The sequence below is a fragment of the Homalodisca vitripennis genome, unplaced genomic scaffold (genome assembly GCF_021130785.1).
Source record: "Homalodisca vitripennis isolate AUS2020 unplaced genomic scaffold, UT_GWSS_2.1 ScUCBcl_4060;HRSCAF=9974, whole genome shotgun sequence".
NCBI lineage: Eukaryota > Metazoa > Arthropoda > Insecta > Hemiptera > Cicadellidae > Homalodisca > Homalodisca vitripennis.
Genome location: NW_025780173.1, coordinates 1 through 19,446, shown reverse-complemented (window position 1 = coordinate 19,446; position 19,446 = coordinate 1). Strand labels below are relative to the sequence as shown.

General features: G+C 32.6%; 1 protein-coding gene across 1 annotated transcript; it reads right to left on the bottom strand.

Annotated features, from left to right (window-relative positions):
- Window positions 1–719: 719 nt before the first annotated feature.
- Window positions 720–17,937, bottom strand: LOC124372799 (solute carrier family 35 member E2A-like; the record flags this gene model as incomplete). The annotated part of the gene is given in 5 exon segments (XM_046831208.1): window positions 720–2,838; window positions 3,074–3,242; window positions 10,510–10,713; window positions 11,745–11,798; window positions 17,805–17,937. Coding segments are annotated over 5 exon segments (608 nt in total), but the record flags the coding sequence as incomplete, so codon positions are not given.
- Between the last annotated feature and the right edge of the window lie 1,509 nt (window positions 17,938–19,446).

Genomic DNA, 19,446 nt, shown 5'->3' with positions numbered 1-19,446 from the left:
ACAGAGTTGAAACAGCTTCAATATTCTATTTGAAGATATGAGAGAGCTTGAGAAATATTCTCAGAGAAACAGAAACAGATGGACATGGCAATTGTGATTATGAGAAGAAGATATTTGGGAAAAAACAGAGGTGTGGCTACTACATTTATCAAAGAAGTTATATGGGTTAAGTTGATCATTGAGAAAGCAGAGTTTTAGATTGACTGGGGCATATGTGGAAAAAAGCAAGAGTTTGGGGTAAATATTGTTGCCTGGAAAGAGAGCCTGGATCAAGCAGCTGAAAAGAATATAAGAGGTTCACAAATAGTGGTACAAACCAAATTGTACCATAAAATAAGTTATTGTTCGTCTGTAGTACGGGCCATTATAATTAATCTGAGAAGTATAATTATTTTGGCAGTTGTAAGATATATAGAGTAATATTCACCAGATTTTGGGCAAACCAGGAAAAGTTTTTAATTTTAAGGAATAATGACATTCTTTTTAGGTTACCACAGTAGCGTAATTTGGAACTTATTTAATTTTTTAACTAATTCATGTTCACAACCAAAACATTGTGACATAACCTCAGATAACTTCTGATGTGGTTAGTGATGAAGGGCATCAATCCACCAAGAGCATATGCAGACTAAACACAAGTGATAATTATTACTAACAAACATTAAATGTCAATGAAATCCAACTGCTGATGACTGCCATGATATTAGTGTACAGTCGAGTAACTCGCTTAAAAAATAGAATTTTATTATGATATTACATTTAATCACAAATTGATAAGTTAAACTATGGTAATAATAGTAGTACATTGTAATACAAATGCAATTTCTAAGTTTCTAATCTAATCTTGTACTAAACAATGTAATGGATTATTTACTGTAATCTTACTGTGGCATATTACGTTATTTAAAGTTGATTTAGTGATACCATTAAAGTAGTTTTTCTTAACCCTTCCCACACCGTAGACGGATATATTAGAATGGTAGACTTTGACCAAAGTGCCAAATACAGTTATATCCAATATTATAGATTATGTCTCTTGGAATGTTTTTTAGTTCACAAAAGGCATTTGCAATGCATGGTGCATGCTCCATGCTTATCCTGGTTGCTAAGGAAGTATTTATAAACGACCTTCACTCTACAGCAGGGGAAGGGGAGCGCTCTTTGTCTAACTTCGACCATCTGCTTTTCAGTTGTGCGTCTCCTACAGAGCCATAACCAAACATATCCATGGCTTGTATAACTGCTTTCTCGGTTGTCATGAGTGCGCATATACTACATATATCGTTATTATTCTTCATTATGCGGTAGTGTTGTGATTAGTTTGAAATATTTATCTTGTTTTATAGTAAAATGCAATTAAACTTTTCAGTTTAATTACATTTCACAATGAAATTAAAATTGATTTGAAATAAAGTTTTGCAAATAATACTTTTGTGTTTTAAAATGTTACAATTACTGATGTAATAAGATATTTTATACATTTCCATATATATTTTCCTTAAGTTGAATTATATTTGGGCCCTAGTAAAACTTTTATTGTAAAACAAATGCATCCAAAATGAACACCTAGTATATTAGAATCTATTAATACACAATCAAATAAATAACTTAATGCTGAACTAACTGGAAAGAACAAACATCTGTAATTTATATTATGCTATTCCACAATTGATTAACAATTTGAGATTCTAATGAGTGTTATATTATTATCTGGGTGCACTTAACAACAAAAGCCCGAGCTAACTGTTGATATGTTAACAAACTTTATTTCCTTGTAAACAAGTTAATTATGGAGATGGACATTGCCATGTTACTAAGTGGTGACCACATTCCTGCTAGGAGTAGCTCACCTGGCTTAAACAACCTACATTATCGTGTTTTCTGTATATTGTAATCACTCCTCAGCTAAACATATAATTTAACTAACAAAAAAGTATACATATTTATATTATAATAGCACTTAATAAATACAGATGCAAATATTTGTGTATAGCTAAAAGCAAATAGATGTTTTATATAACACATTTTATTATTTTTATGTCTTTTATTTTTGTGTTTAATCCTTGGTACTTTTAAAATTAACTACATGGATAGCACGGAGTATTCTTCAGAGAAGAGTATTGTTAATTAGTGCTATAAGGAGGTTGATATTAACATCACCTGTTCTGTCTAATACTATAGTGTTAACATTTATTTTGAGACACCATTTTATATATTGATTGATTGAACCTTTGAAAACTTGATTTATGCTATATTTTTGAGATCATGTCTGTGTGTAAAAACAAACTTTTATGTATCTACCTAAACACTTCTGAAGCAATTAATTGTAAAAAAACAAAACAATAAGATAGTAATGTACATCATTCAACTACATAAATATACTACACAAGTACATTATCTAGTATGTAATGGTTTTTCTAATTTTACTGTACTCTATTAGTTTTCTTTATACAGAGATATAAATTTTCATTACAATCTATTAGTATCTTGAAAAATCTTTGACACACTAATATTTTAAGCCCTTAAAAGGATGAATAAATACAGTTAATCTTCTTAAAACATCTGTATATATAATTAACTGAATTTGGAACAGAATAAAAATTAAAATATTTACATTTTACGAATATATCAAAATATTTTCCCTTATAAACATAGAAGAAAAACATATAACTTCCATGTGATTGAAAGTTAGGTACTGTATTGGTGTAAGGTAAACATGACAATTGACGGAACTGGTTGGCAATGGGTTCACAGCCTCTTGTATGGTCGATGGCAAAACTCAAGGCAGGGTTAAATGGAACGGGTTTTCATTGTGCTTGGAAGACCACTGTGCTCTTTCTATAAAAAACAAAATTTAGTTAAAAGACACTATGATGAAACTCTTAGTGAATATGTACATAAACTACATGATAACTAGATAACTGTTAATGTTGTTTAAAATAAATTGCACAAAAGAGTCACCTCTCAGTACTAAATACTTAGATGCTAGATACCTAGCTCTAAGTATTCTATTGAAATAATTTTCAATTTGTTCAATTACCATACTTAAAACAGAAAACCAAAAGGAACATACTTTGATCAGTTTGCTGTACATCTGCAAGTCAATTTGCTGAGCCTTGTTGTAGAGCAAAACACCCACAATGACGACACAAGTGCCGAGTCCACTCAGTACCGTCACATCATTGCCAAACATCAGCACCGATAGCCAGATCAGGAATGCTCTTTTAGTTGTGTTGGCAACACTGTAATCAATCATTAATAATCACACATAACAGAAGAATTTCTTTACACATATTATGTGTTTTAAAAAGATAGTGAGTAATTTTTGTGTTATTTATCTTATTCGAGTAAGTGTTAGCATACTAACTCAGGGTTTAAAAATTAAACTTTTATAGATCATTAACCTTATTATCATTACAGTATGGATAATCATAATACATGTTCATAATTGGGTAAACATTTAATTTACTGAAACCACCCCAATTACATAATGGATTAAATATATTTAATTTATCTCTACACTCGAAAGCATAAAACATTTTCCAAACTACTTGATGATATTAGAGTTGAGAGTGCAGTAGTTCAGTAATGGAATACATAGTTATGAGTATGACTAATACACGAGATGGTAGTTGATGCTGTACTGACTACAGAACACTTGGCTTGGATAAGCTATTGGGTGTAGATAGCACTGAACAACATACGAGGGGGTACCCAAAAGTATTGTATTGCTGGCAGCCAGCAGCGTGTAGTACACATTCCTGCCGCTAGGCGTGTGTCGCGCAACCCATTGCGAGCTCAGTGACCCCAGTTCCGTTGTCCTAGTGCATTCTGTTCGTTCGTAGTGACTGTTTTCGCTAACCCTGTTTTGTTCTTGTTTCGTTTTTTGTCATGGCAAGTTTAAGTGAACAACGTGCAGCTGTGAAATTTTGTTTTTTACTTGGTAAAAATGCTGCAGAAACTATTTTAATGTTGAATACAGCTTACAAAGATGATGCTATGGGGAAAAACTCAGGTCTACGAGTGGTTCGCTCGATTTAAAAATGGCGACATGTCGATTGAAGACAAACCTCGTTCTGGACGTCCATCAACCTCTCGAACGGACGAAAATGTTGAGAAAATTCGTGAAACTTGTGCTCACCGACCATCGACAGACAATTGAGGAACTATCAGAGAGTAGTGGTTAACTTGGAGCTCGGTTCAGCGAATTTTAACAGGAGATTTAGGACTGAAAAGGGTTGCTGCCAAATTTGTTCCTCGACTTCTGACTGACCATCAAAAGGCACATCGAGTTGAAACTTGCCGCCTTCTGAAAGAACATCTCGAAAATGATCCCGATTTTCTGGAAAAGGTAATTACTGGTGATGAGTCATGGTGCTATGGTTATGACCCAGAAACGAAGCAACAGTCAAGCCAATGGAAGTCGCCATCTTCACCTCGTCCAAAAAAATGTCGGCAAGTCAAATCAAACATCAAAACCATGTTGATTTGCTTTTTTGATGCTAAAGGCATTGTTCATTCTGAGTTTGTTCCTCCAGGTCAGACTGTCAACCAAACATTTTTATTTGGAGATTTTAAGAAGATTGCGCAACAGTGTTCGCCAGAAAAGACCCGATTTGTGGCAGACTGGAGACTGGTTCTTCCACCACGACAACACACCGGCACACACAGCCATCTCAGTTAGGCAGTTTTTTAGCCAAAAACTGCATGGTTCCGCTGCCCCACGCACCTTACTCGCCTGACCTCGCTCCATGCGACTTTTTTTTATTTCCACACATGAAAAGAGGCTTGAAAGGTCAACGATTTGACAGCGTTGAAGAGGTTAAGAAAAAAAACGTAGCTCGAGCTTGCAGCCATATCTAAAGATGGCTACAAAAAATGTTTTGATCAATGGAAAATACCGTTGGGACAAGTGTATTAGTTGTAATGGAGATTATTTTGAAGGAGATAAGGTCGTATTGTAAAAAAATTTCATAATATATAATTTTTATAAAATAATTTCGGTTTTTTTTTGGGTACCCCCTCGTATCATAGGAAGCACAGTACATAAATGTAACAACAAAATTAAATGTACAATATTAAAAAGCACTGTTGTTTGTGATTTCTAACCTCATAAAATATGTAGTTTTATTGAGAAGGACAAGCAGGTTAAAGAGGACAATCCATTGGCCTACTTCGCCAAACTTGAAAATTGAAACTTAAAAAGAGTTGAAACATTGAAATGAATAACCATTTTCCCATATTTGGATGTCATTCTATATTGTGTTATACTATAATAATAAAGACTGCATAATTCGAGTCTTGGCTAATTAGAATGTTATTGGTCCCTTAAACTTTGATTTATGTAAGTTCCGTAGTATTTTATATGGATTCAAAAAAATTTAATTTTCTTTTAAGAGTTTATAAAAATAAGAAACAAAGCTAATAAGAGTTATTAAATTACAATTATAAGGTTGGAACATCTGCCATTTTTGTACTGGATCAACCTTCTTAAGTGCTGTTTGTGGTATTAATCTCTGCTAGAAAAACCCGTTTAAAATGATAACATGTACATCTTGACCTATGCTTATGTTTGATATTTTTATCAAACTCCTTGTGGACCATCCTCAATTGAAGTGAAGAGTCACTAACTACACTAAAAATTTCTTATGTCTAGTATGCGATTCCAAAGTTTAATTTTTCCCAACTTGAGCCAATAAAAGAACACAAAGCCATTTGCAACAGAACCTACATTGTAACTTTTTTAAACTTTAAACCAGTTCATATCTGAAAGGATGAACATTTTGAGGTAGAATTTGCAGTATTGTGTCCTCTTAATAGAGGCTTTTATTTGATGTATTACTTGACCTATGCCCTCATTTAAGATTTCATTGTGACTCCTTTGGCCCATCACCGTAACTGAAAACTGATATTACTTCAAAAGGTAGATTTGTATGTGTAGTAATAATGTACCAAGTGTTTTTGTTTTATCTGTAATGGTTCAGAAAATATTAAGCTGGTGCGGGAGTTAATTAACACCCTTTATAGGAGTTCAAGCTATGAGGAAAAATATTTAAAAAAAAAACACAACTCCTTGTGTGAGATCAGTTCGTAGCTTTAACCAGCTAGTTGGACTCCTGTATGCTGATGGAACAGACGTTCACTGACCTCACTATCCCCACCTTTCCTATCATAATATTTCCCACTTGCCTGAGATGGTAATAATACTTGTTGTTTACCAGTCAAATTTACAATATCCTAGTATCTCAGTTACGATTTCATTTACTAGACTTTTTCTTTACCTGTAACAAATGCTTTGAAAGATCTGTGATTACGAAACTTTGATTTTCCCTAATCTAACGATTGATTTCATTGATGAGGCCATCAGTAACCACAAACGGTTGGCAATTTGCTGTTCGTTGTCGATATTAATTCATTTTTCACAATGCACATTTATATTTCTTTGCATACAAAGAATTTGAGTTTGGAACTGATTGAAATAAAACAACCATGAATTTGGACACTCAAAATGTAAGAACTACTTGTAACTGTGTGTGCTCGAGCTAGCTTTGTTTTGGTTTTGATATGTTAAATCATAAACAACCAATATACTTGTTTTAAACAAAATATTCATATCACTATACTAGATACAGGCTCACATTAAGCTTCTTTTATAAGATTTAACTTCACACCATACAGAATTGGTTAACTCTAAAAGGGCTACAAGTCGCTATCTTGATGCATTAGGGCGCTGCCAATGCAATAATTGAGTAAGCTATGTGCACACCCAAGACATTGTCAGGATGGTTGTGTAGTCAATTTAAAATATAAATTCTAACAATCTAATTTACATTATTTTCATGGTAACAAAAATTAATTATTCATTCAAAATTTTAATGTTAATATGCCACAAAACTTAGCTCAATTTAAAGAGGTTTTTATACTGTCTGTCACCCCAATTTACTTTAATTAGCAGTGCCCAAATTCTACGAAGATAAATGTGCCGTGTTTGAATGCTGTGCCCAAGCTGACCAGATACCAGCTGAGTCCAAATTCTACATAGATAAATCTGCCCATTTTTGACTGCTGTGCCCAAGCTGAACAGATACCAGCAGAGTCCAAATTCTACGTAGATAAATCTGGAGTGTTTGACTACTGTGCCCAAGCTGACCGGATACCAGCAGAGTCCAAAGTCTACGTAGATAAATGTGCTGTGTTTGACTGCTGTGCCCAAGCTGACCAGATACCAGCTGAGTCCAAATTCTACATAGATAAATCTGCCCATGTTTGACTGCTGTGCCCAAGCTGAACAGATACCAGCAGAGTCCAAATTCTACGTAGATAAATCTGGAGTGTTTCACTACTATGCCCAAGCTGACTGGATACCAGCAGAGTCCAAATTCTACGTAGATAAATCTGCCCATGTTTGACTGCTGTGCCCAAGCTGAACAGATACCAGCTGAGTCCAAATTCTACATAGATAAATCTACCCATGTTTGACTGCTGTGCCCAAGCTGAACAGATACCAGCAGAGTCCAAATTCTACGTAGATAAATCTGGAGTGTTTGACTACTGTGCCCAAGCTGACTGGATACCAGCAGAGTCCAAATTCTACGTAGATAAATCTGCCCATGTTTGACTGCTGTGCCCAAGCTGAACAGATACCAGCAGAGTCCAAATTCTACTAAGAAAAATATACAGTATTACCTGCTGTGCCCAAGCTGAACAGATACCAGCAGAGTCCAAATTCTACGTAGATAAATCTGGAGTGTTTGACTACTGTGCCCAAGCTGACCAGATACCAGTAGAGTCCAAATTCTACATAGATAAATCTGCCCATGTTTGACTGCAGTGCCAAGCTGACCAGATACCAGTACTGTCGAAATTCCCCGTAAATAAATGTCTCAGTTTTGTCTCCTAAACTCAAGCTAAGTGATAATCTACTGCCTATTGTGCCTCCAGTTATTACATATTCTTTATGGTTAGACTCTTTAAATTGTACGTGGAGTAGTCTTAGTCTTATAAGGAACATAAGATTAAGGGGTGGCGGGGAGTTGACATCAAAGAACTATGTCCAATTGTTATTTATTTTATATTTTAATAAAGGACTTCTGTACTTTACATAATTACGCTTACTTTTTAATAAATGAATTTATTGCCTAAAGAGGAAATTCTGTGATAGTCTAAGAACACTAAGTCTTCTTGACACTCAAAAAAGCTGATAATTAAATATTTCATGTCTAAGGCCTAGCAATTTTTTAATCCACAGGAAGATTAATGGTTCTAATTATAAATTACTGTGTTAAGAAATTGTAGAATAAATCAATAACACATTTAATAACCATTTTAAACATATTATCGTTAAACATGCAAATACATCTAAATAGGATAGAATATTCGGTCGTGTGTCGATCTCTAAATTAAGCATAAACAGGAGAGATGGATTAAAATTATAATAATTTGATATTTGAGTTTTGAAACACATGGATTTGATATAATGGCCAGTAATAGATATTGGTAACAATTTTACACCACAACTAAATAGTCCTACAATTTTCTTAGTTTTTATTTTGATAAAGAGCTCTAAATACTTTCATAGTAAACTGAAAAATTTAATTGGTGACAGAATTTTCATATCTTGCTTTTAACCATTTATGAAGTTGTTTTTATTAGTTAATGGTTGAATGTAATAAAACATACCAGTAACTGTATCAAAGCTGGTAAATATTTATTGCCATTGATCACTATGACAATAAACTTATAAAACACCTTATATAAAGTAAATGTGTAACAGTAACAAAATTTAAACATACAAAAACTGTTCAAATCAAGCAATTAAAAATTTATATTATATTTTTTATAAATTTAGGAGAAAGCACTAGATAGCACAGGATATAAGCCAATGAATACTTAAAAAAAGGCTTTTTCTGTTGTATTAATGGCTCAGGGAAAGGGTGCTCTGAGCGTCTCCAGTATTTGAAACAGGCCGGTTGTGGATCTCTCACATGTGACAAAATGTACTTCTATAGCATATAGTATCCATGTTAGCTCTTTTAATATAGACCACCGATAATTGGACAAAATTAAATTTTTTGTAATAAAACTAATTTTTAAATGTTCCTGAGGTGTTAAGAACCGAGCAAGAAGAATGTAGTATTGTAATAGTAATTCAAACAGTCTGAAGTATATTAGCTTTAGAAAAGACGTGAGGTGAGACGATGAAGGTAGGGATGCACATACAGTACATAGCTAATATGAGACGCCTAAATCAATTATTGTTACAACTTCGATAATAGCCAGTGTAATATTTGAAGATCACAAATACTATATGACATTCATTGAATCCTTGGTTGGTAATAAATTAAAAATTAACCACTTATGACATAATAGATCCTGAACACATAGTAAGAATTTGTAATAATTTTTAGCTTGTAAGAAATGTGTAAATAAATAATGCCTACTTCAGATAGTATTTATGCTGCTAATAACAGTATAGTTAAATATGAAGGAAACAGGATTTTTCTGGACATTTGCCATCGTTCAGTGAAACAAGAAATCAGTAACACTACGTTTCGAGATCTGCAATCTGATCTCTTCTTCAGGTAAATAACTAACCCAATACATAATTACAAACTAGGTTAAAATAAACAAATCATACCAAAGCGTTGTGGCACACATTAAGTCAGGAATCACAACCACCATGTTGTTTGTAACTTCACTAACTCTAAAAACATGCACTTAATAATAAACTATACATAACACTAATCATTAAAACTGAACTACAGAATACAGGTCACAATACGTCTGTATTCATCTACCAACCACCTACGACTGACCAGAGAGCACTAGCCAATGGCAATTGTCACGGCAGACAAAAACAAGATGGCGGAATAAAAAGGAAGGGGGACAGGAATGGGCCCTTTTTTCAAGTTTCAACATAAAATATTTTTAACAAAAATATTACTATGGCATCCATAATAATTTAGACTTTAAGTAGAAGTAGAGACTGGAATTAGGTTACAAGGAATGGACATTTTTTATGAAAGTAAACTTACAAGGCCGAGTTTGTATCTTTTTGTATCGTAAAGTTTACTTGGCGTGTGAAATATGGTTGGTTTTATTTACAACTGCTTCTTCATGCACTAAACCTGAAATAACAGCCAGTGGTAAATCTTTTTAATTCTTATCCTTTTAACATTTTGTTGTGAAATAATATGTACCTAAAACAACTCGAGTTTAAATTCATATTACATTATAACTGTTTTCAGGTATATCAGAGTAAATTACATTATACTCTCGGACACACAGGTGCTAGCCTTGGAGTAGCGGGTTCTTTACTATAAAAAAAATACTAGTAGCTTTTAAGAGATAAAAATCATTTAAACCATACCTAGTGCGTTAAGAAAAGTTACCAGTAGTAGACGGTTAAATCATTTCAAACAATCTGTATTACTTAAGAAACAAACCTTTATACAAATTGTTCAATCATTTAAATAAAATATAATCAACTGATGTCAAAAATTAATTTACCTATGAGTAACAGGACTAATGTAGTCCATAAGAACATAAGCTGTGATACTCTGGAAGTGGAAGAAGACTCCGTTCAATATATAAAGTGCTAGTTGAGTGGTGGTGGTAGAGTCTGCGACATCTGCTAGATCTACTAGCAGGACAGAAGCAGGGATCTGTACAACCACTGACGCCATGCTGGTGTAGAACTGGAGCTCTGCTGGCCTACAAAATTTTCATCTGAGTATTGAATAATGAACATAAATTATTGGTGATCACATAAGTCTCCATTTGAAGAATCTGATGTGTGCTTAGTAAGTGACCAGCACTTGTTATTTATTAAACCAATAACAAAGTTATCTTGTAAGTTATACATGATATTTCCCGTAAGGATGAACACAACTAAAAAAGTTGTGTTCTAGTATACAATTAGGCTATGAGTGCAGCAAATACAAGAATTGAGCTTTTTCATTTTCTAGCCAATACCATTAAATCAAAAGTTAAGTAACTGACAATCCTATAAATGATATACAATCCTTCATCTCCCTAATCCTCCTTTCTAATAATTAATTCTAAAGACCGGTATATATTGAATAGTATTAAAACTAAAGTGAACCCTCAATCTTCATAACTAACAACATTTTTACCGAATGCACATAAGTTTGGATAATTCCAAAATTTTTAGCTATTATTAACACTGAAAAAAAAAACAAAACAAATATATTTTGAGGATGATAAGAATTTCTGAGTACATTTTAAGCATTGCTCGTCACTCCAATGTACAACAAAAACACAAAATGCTGATTTTTAAGGTGTTTCCACTTGACATGAGGGCTCAGTGAATCAGACGATAGAGGATCAGAATCTAAAAAATAAGAAATTCAAGAAAGGCCATTCATGGAGAAATTTTAGGGACAAAGAAAATTGTGTGCCAAGTAATCGAAAGATTGGGTTCCTCTGGAACTAGAGTCTACCAGATTGTAAAATCAGTGGCCAAATGACTTGGAATTCTGAGAACTAAAGGATCTGAGACTGAACATTTGATGAAGCTGATACCCACAGATGAAACAAATTAAAAGAAGAAATCTAAAAAAAAAAACAGCACACTAAAATGATCTATTTCTTTGTTTTTCATGGACGAGGAGGCATTAAAAAGTTACTTATTTCAATTTTATATACAAGCAAAATATGGGTTTAAAACATTCATTGATCTTAAAATAAAGCAATATATTGTTTATTATGGCAAAAATACTTACGTATACTTGAAACTTTCACCGCTTATCAGCATTTTTGAATAAACATTCTGTAAGCTGAAACATAATTTGATTAGTATTATAGTTAGAAGTGTATTATATTTTATACTGGACTGAAAAAATACTAGAACAAATAGTTTGGTGTAATTTGGCATTACCTAAAAAAACAACAATTTGCCTTACTAATGAACTCTCCACCATTTTAAGAAATGGCTCATAAAATTCCTGTTAAACATTTTAAACTTTGAATCCTACACGTTGCAATAATCAGAGCAGTGCAATTGCATCAGAGACATAACTCAGAGCAGTTAATTTAATTCTATGAAATTTAGAGGTAGGTATGTTCTAGTATTTTGGCTGTTTCAAGTATTGGTTGTTTTTGTCTGCTGATCTTACTGGCTGGTGGTACTTAAAATAAATACAATAGCCGTCATGTATTAGCAGTTGTATGCCCAGCTGAGTTACTTTCTGTCTTTACTGCATGTTTATTTAGAACTAAATAGACCTATATTTATATACACATTTTTGAAAAATATTTTGCTTTCTTTTATTTTACATAAAATATATCAGGTTTCAGTAATATAAATTATACTTTATATACAATACACATGTCACAAATGTTGTCTTTAATTATTAGTATTTTTTACACTACCAAAATCCAACAAATACAAGGCATAAACCTACAAGGGTTATCCAAAAAGTATCCTCTGCTTGGAAGTAAAACAGCAAAGATACCAAAGTTTGACACATGACTGAAAACTTCTCTATTTTTTTCTACATGGTCACCAAACATATTTCAAGCATTTGTCATGTCTTTGAACAGTCTTTTAAAAATGAAGATGCAAGCCACCACTTCATGTTTGGGAACAGTTAAGCCACAAAGAACCAAGTTCGGATTTTAGGGGGGGATGATCAAAAACGTCCCGTTTGAACTTGGGCAAAAGCAGTTTTGGTACCCAATGAGCACAAAACTTGTGGTAGCCTAGTTTTTCTGTCACTGTTTTAAATAAAGTACTACAAAAAATTTCAGGAAATTTCCAAAATTGTGAAGTAATGCTTCTCATAAATTTTCTTCGGTATGTCATCACTGACAAGAGAAGGGCTACGCCTTTCTTCGTCATGAACTTTTGTTCTTCTGTTTTTTTTTTAAATCGCACCCACCGACCGGCTTCACCTTCACTAATAATGTTTGGGCAATAAGCCACACACAGTTCAAGATAAATCTTGGCTGTTGAGTGATTTTTTCCCAAAGAAATCTTATAACACCACAAGCACTTCACTCTTGGTGGGATTTTCTATTACGGCACTCTAGTTCTAAGGTTATAACTGGAGAATGTATGAATGTACAATGTTCTGCCCTGCACAGTTAGAAGCATACTGTACAAACTGATTTCAACATGGTGTCGCTATTCCCACTACTTCTCGTGATATGTACAAAGAGCGGTTACTTTCTGGATTACTCTCTTATACACACTTTTATAAATATGGTAGTTTTTTCTTTAATAGGCAAAAGGTTGTGAGTGGAAATTATTATAGCAGCACATACATGTCACATGGCTGCAATTGTACTTGACTGTAGATAATCACACAGTTAGTGGAAACATCAAGGCAAGACGCACCTCACTCGTTGCACCTCACTCGTTGCAAGATACGTATATCGGAGCATAAAAAGTGTGATTCAGAGGCATAGTGTAAACAAAGCTTAACTTAGAAATGTTGTTCGGCCATTGCAATGTTCAGCATTTCTTCCCATTTCCAGTGGTTATTAATCGTGCTGATAATCATCCGAATATGTTCTATAATGATTGACGAGAGCGGAGCAGCAAATCAACGTAATAACCGTTGATGCCAGTTAAAGGGACCCTGTATAAGCTACAAAAATCAGTGCACATTTTAGAATTTCTTATAGGTTCAAACGTTAATACTGTTAAATTGAATATTATTACTGTTAATAAATTATTCATAATTTTCATATGAGGTTAGAAATATAATTTTTATACTCAATGTTATATTTCATGATTTTGCTATTTAAAATAGTTTATTTTTAGTTAATGGGTTAAAGGGTTAAAAGGACCTGTAAAAGTTTAAAAAATCAGCGCACATTTTAGAATTTCTAATAGACGTTTCTAATGTTAATAATGTTAAATTTAATATTATTATTGTCAATAAATTATTCATATCATATGAGTTTAGAAATAAAATTTTTATAATAATTGTTATATTTTATGATTTTTTAAATGTAAAATAGTTTATTTTTAGTTAATAAACAATAATAATTTATGAATTGCTCAGAGTTTTTATTTCTTTAACTGGAACCAATAAAAATAGATACAAAGTTTTAAAAAATCCCTAAAATGGAGGATTATCAAAACGTTAAAAATATTTTATATTAAATTTTATATCTTTAAAAACTATGATGCTTTGTTTAGGTTTCCGTAGTAAGAAACATTAACCCTCTCAGTACCAGCGTACGAGTAACTGGACGTTTTAAAAACATGCATAAAATGCTGAAGTCCAGTTTCCAGATGTTTTTAAGAAAATATAATATATTATACTTTTACAAGTATTTTGTAACAATTTGCATAAAAAATAAACGTACTATCTGTTAAGCATGTTTCATAGTGCACGAACACAGCTGATAAATTAGCAACAATTACAAAATTTTACGATCAAGTTGGCCATTGTAAATGCTGCTGCCAAGATATTTCCAATGCGTATATAAATGCTTGTTTACTCATACATACTATAAAAAGATGATAACAGTGAACAATGCAAATAAATGGAACATCTGTTGTTCGGCAGTTATAAGGCAAACTAAAATTGTTAAGAAAGCTGTTTGCAGGTAAACTCAAAACAAATAATCGCTCACTTGGTAGACAGATGCATATAAAATTAATGGTAAAGCTTAAATGGACATTAAAGGACCTAAATATGAGGTTGTAAAATCCATAGAAACACAGACTTCTTAGGGCAAGTCTACACAATACAGGAACGTGCCTCAACGATCCTACAGAAGGGGATGAAGGTAGTCACAATCAATATATATGACAGCCAAGCACCTCTAAATGTTCCAATTTCTTATACCTGTGAGTCGAAGACTGTTCTGAAATGCATTAACACACTGAAAACGCTGGCAAGAGACAATCATGTAAACATTGCTTGAGTCTCAGGTCATGTGGGTATAGAAGGGAATGTGAAGTGAATGTGAAGTCTGACAAGCTGGCTAAAGCTGGAGCTTCTCTTCCATTTACAAGCTAAGAGATGTTCCTTTTATTTCAGAAAGCCAGCTCTAATGATGGAAATCAGACAGTGGGAAGCTAATAACAAGGGCTATAAAAATACACCAGGTAACAGGCAGGCAAAACTGGTCATCAGATACTTGCGCAAAAGAACGAAACAAGTACTCTCTCTTAAGAGAGGAGGAACTAAGATGCCTGACAAGTCTACTCATAGGACATTGTGGCCTCAACTATCGACAACGTACGATGGGAAGGGCTGAGAGCATGTCTCACCTCTGTGAGGAGGGGCCAGAGACTGCAGTGCACATCTTTTACTCGTGCAAAGTGGTTGCTTGTAAAAGGTTCAGCCACTTTCGTAAGATTACTACCTAAAGAAATGACAAATGTGAAACCTAAAAGTATCTTACTCTATTTTGAGTCTTTTAGAAAATATAAAAGGATTATATAAGAATAAACCAATATTGGTAGCAGTGATGGGCAGATAGTAGTGCCTTGTGACATCTTTTTACAGTAATAATAATAAGCATAAACTTCAATTGCTAATCTAATCAATTTCAATATTTTAAGTTTGGTAAATAAAAATATTTTATGTGTTAAAAATAAAGTTATCAATAAATGTTTAGAATCATAATAAAACGATCTTTCTTAATATTTACTTTACATAGTATATAAAACAAATAAACAATTCAATGATTAGGTTGTTATTGGTAATTAACTACAAACCGATCGAACTCCATCACCAACTTTTTGATTTGCATGGGAATGGAATAATGAGTGAAAGCTGAGTAAGACAGTGGTTCTTAACGAGAACTGCACTGGTTGGCCTAGTCTTATTGCTAAAAAAATGGTGAAAATCACTGTTTAATGATCACAGAATTTTATGAACATTTCAAATTTAACTAAGTTTAGTTCATGAAACTGATGTGGAGAAGCTTGGCTACTACAAATGTGATGCCAGGTATTGCATTGTTGAACTTTCTTGAAGTGATAAACATAGTAATAAATTTCTAAACCGTACCACAACTGGTGATGAAAAATGGTTGAAGAATGTTAATTTTGAGAAGAAAAGGCAGTATATGGAATGGTGATACACACATCCTCCCAAGAAACCAAGAAATTGTCTCCAAACCCTGTCAGCAAGAAAGATTACAACAACTGTTTTACAGGACAATAAGGGCATGATTCTTGATTATTTCCCTGAATAGGGCTAAACAATCAATGCAGAAAGTTATTGTGAAACACTATAAATCACGGTGGGCAATAAAAAAAGCATTAGGGAAAAAAAGAGCCAAAAAAAATTTTGTTTCTTCAAGACAATGCACATCGACGCTCAGTCAATCATACCTGACAGCTTTTGGATGAGAGAAGAGAGATCATCCTCCATACAGCCTAGATCTAGTGCGAAGTGAGCACTACCGCTTTCCGGTGATAAAGATCTGGCTCGCACAACATAGCACCTTGATAGTAACACCGAACTTCATGTGGCGGTAACCAGTGGTTAAGATTTCAGGGGCAGCTGATTTCTTTAAAGTTGGAATCGAAAAAATAACCTAAGAATAAACCTTTAAATGTATCAAATAAAAGTTTTTTCACTTTAGTATTTTTTTAATTCAAAACGTCTGTTACTTACAGGACAACCCTTGTAAGTTACCTAACAGTTTATTCCTCCATTATTTCTGATAACTTTAATGAGTTACTTTATTTAAATACCGTACTTATTAAATTCGCTATAACATTTCTGAGGTACTTAGAAAGTTTCTAACCTTAATTTGTATAATAAGTTATTTTAAATTTTTCAAGTGTTCAGGCTAATAAACAAATTTTTATGTAATGATGACAATTATCAACTAATATGTAAAAAGATTTTTCAATATTAACTCGATAGTGTTTCTAATCTGTATCAAATGGACATTTGTTTGACAAAACAGAATATTTTTTGAACCTATTAAAACTTCAAGAATAATCGTTACAAATTTGAAATTTGTTGATGTATAGAGTAAAACAGGGGTTCTGTGATGTAAAATCAATAAGTAAATATTAGAATACAAAACAAAATTTATAAATTTTTTTTAATAAAAATAAAATAAATTATAGTTTGAGAAAATACAACTATCTAAGAGTAAATAAAAAATTTTACCCTTAGTATGCTATACAATAAACCACAAAAACCTGCTATTGTGCTTAAATTTAATTATTTTTTCTAAACTTATTTTTCAGAGCTTATTTTTTTATTGAATGTATGTATATAATATATAAAAACAAATTTTATGTTTTAAATAAGGTTAATAAACAAACAATGTGAGCTCAGCTGTTGTCTTTTACCTGCTACAAGCACATAGACGGCAGGCTGAATGCACGTGCAGGCGGTCAAAGCCAACAAAAACTAATGTTGCAACTGGCAACAACTATTATGATGCATTCAACTCTATCAACATCACAATGGAAGACCAAACAAGCACTTTTAGTGTATTCGGATGGAATTTCAAGGAACTAAAGTGAATATAATGCATCGTTATGCGATACGGCAAGCTATAACACTTGGCTCATTACGATCATCAATATGTACAGCCTTCAGCATACAAAGAGTTAATGTATTTTCAAAAATTGTGCAGTTACTATGTTTTTAGGGAAAAGTGTAAGTTGTGGGTAACAATGGCTGGTACATTCGGATTATGCAAGTATGTGAAGACCTGGCACTTTCAGTATAAATGTAGAAAAGTTTGGGAGTAAAAGGGTTGTCACCTGGTTTTCCATTAATCTATTATGCAATTAAAAAATATGTTTGTTTGAAGTATATTGACAGTTGCACCATTTAGTAAATTACCATTCAGTGAGATTTGTAGCCATTGCAGCCAAGAAACCTCTGAAGTCAAAACTGAGCTCATTGATGGAACACAGGGCAAGACCTCCCATCACTGGTATCAGGGAAAGGTTCACATACAAGCCTGTATGCTCCCCTGGAACATTAGACACATCATCTTCATCAAAATATTGAATTGGTTTATGAGGATGGCTTCAATTAATAGGTCAAAGTTGTTCTGTAAATAAACATTCAACTGATTTCAATCTGTTGTTATTGCTATTTGTCTCATTAACTTACAGTTAGTAAAATATCGCACCCTGCATGCAATAGTGACACAACCAAAACACTTTTTAGTATGAGTAAAATAATTGTTTAAATGCTTGTTAAATTTACTTATTTTAGTAGTATTAAAGTTAAATTCTAACATAATGTACTTTATTATGTTAGCTATTGCTTCAATTGTGAGAATTATTGATATACGTACATAATTACAATTGATAAATTTAAAATCTAAAGAAATGTACAAGTATTTTAATACTTAACAAAATCATTTTTTGGTTTCAAATGATAGTATATACCTGCTTAAAATATGTACATGAAGTTGAAAATATTTTTAGGCACATTTTATTGAAAAACGTACAAATAAAACAAAAGTTTTGTTTAATCATTTTGTTGTGCAATAAATAAAAAAAAGAAAAATGCATGTCATAGTATATTTAAAATTATGTCATGCACTATCACATTTCTTAATAAATCAATACAAAAATACATTGTTGAGAATGCATAAAACTCGAGTTAGTGGAATTGGCTCTTAAATCATTTTATCCAGTAAATTTTATAACTATTGTTACATCAGTTTAGTGCAACACGTCACAAAAATACTGTGTGAAAGCCAATATAAAAGTTTTAGTTGACTTCTGTGGTTGCTGCCAGAATGATTACAGTCATAATATTTATTAACATTAAACAATGTGTTTGTATAAATTAGCAGATTCAAATTGCACACAATATAAAAACTATCGTTTATAAGATTACTAACATATTGGCATGCGTATAGGTTTTTATTGTAAATTCCTTAAATAGTACACTATATTCACGTATGATTTTTCTATGACATTTCAAATGCTCCTGAGATAATTGATAGTCACTCATAGCTATTCCAATCCCATGATTCATTTTAGATTTAAGTTTTAAAAAAACAGTGTTTTTGGGTCCTAAAGTCTTTGAGTGAAACAGTTTTTATTTGAATTTACCTCCAACATTCCATAATAATTGATTAAACTGCTCCGACAATTTTGAGTAACAATTGAACTACTTTAGGCCAGTGTGGAGGAATCTTTAAAACCGAGGACAATAGCAATTAGTAATATAATGCATAGTAATGGTGATATAGTGCATAAAGTTATACAGCATTCTGTGCAGTTTAGGAACTGAATTAAGCTTATCTTAGATATATGTATATATTATGTTGGTGTCCATGTTACTTTTATGCTTACTCTATGCTTTCAAGACTATAAATATTGTGTTGTAATATTATGTTTACATAGAACAGTTGATTACTTTATGGCAGGTTCTTTTAATAAATCAAATGTATTTACTGCAATGCATTTCTTATGGAAATCTTTACAACTTGATCACCAGTCCTGATGTCATAGAGAAAAGT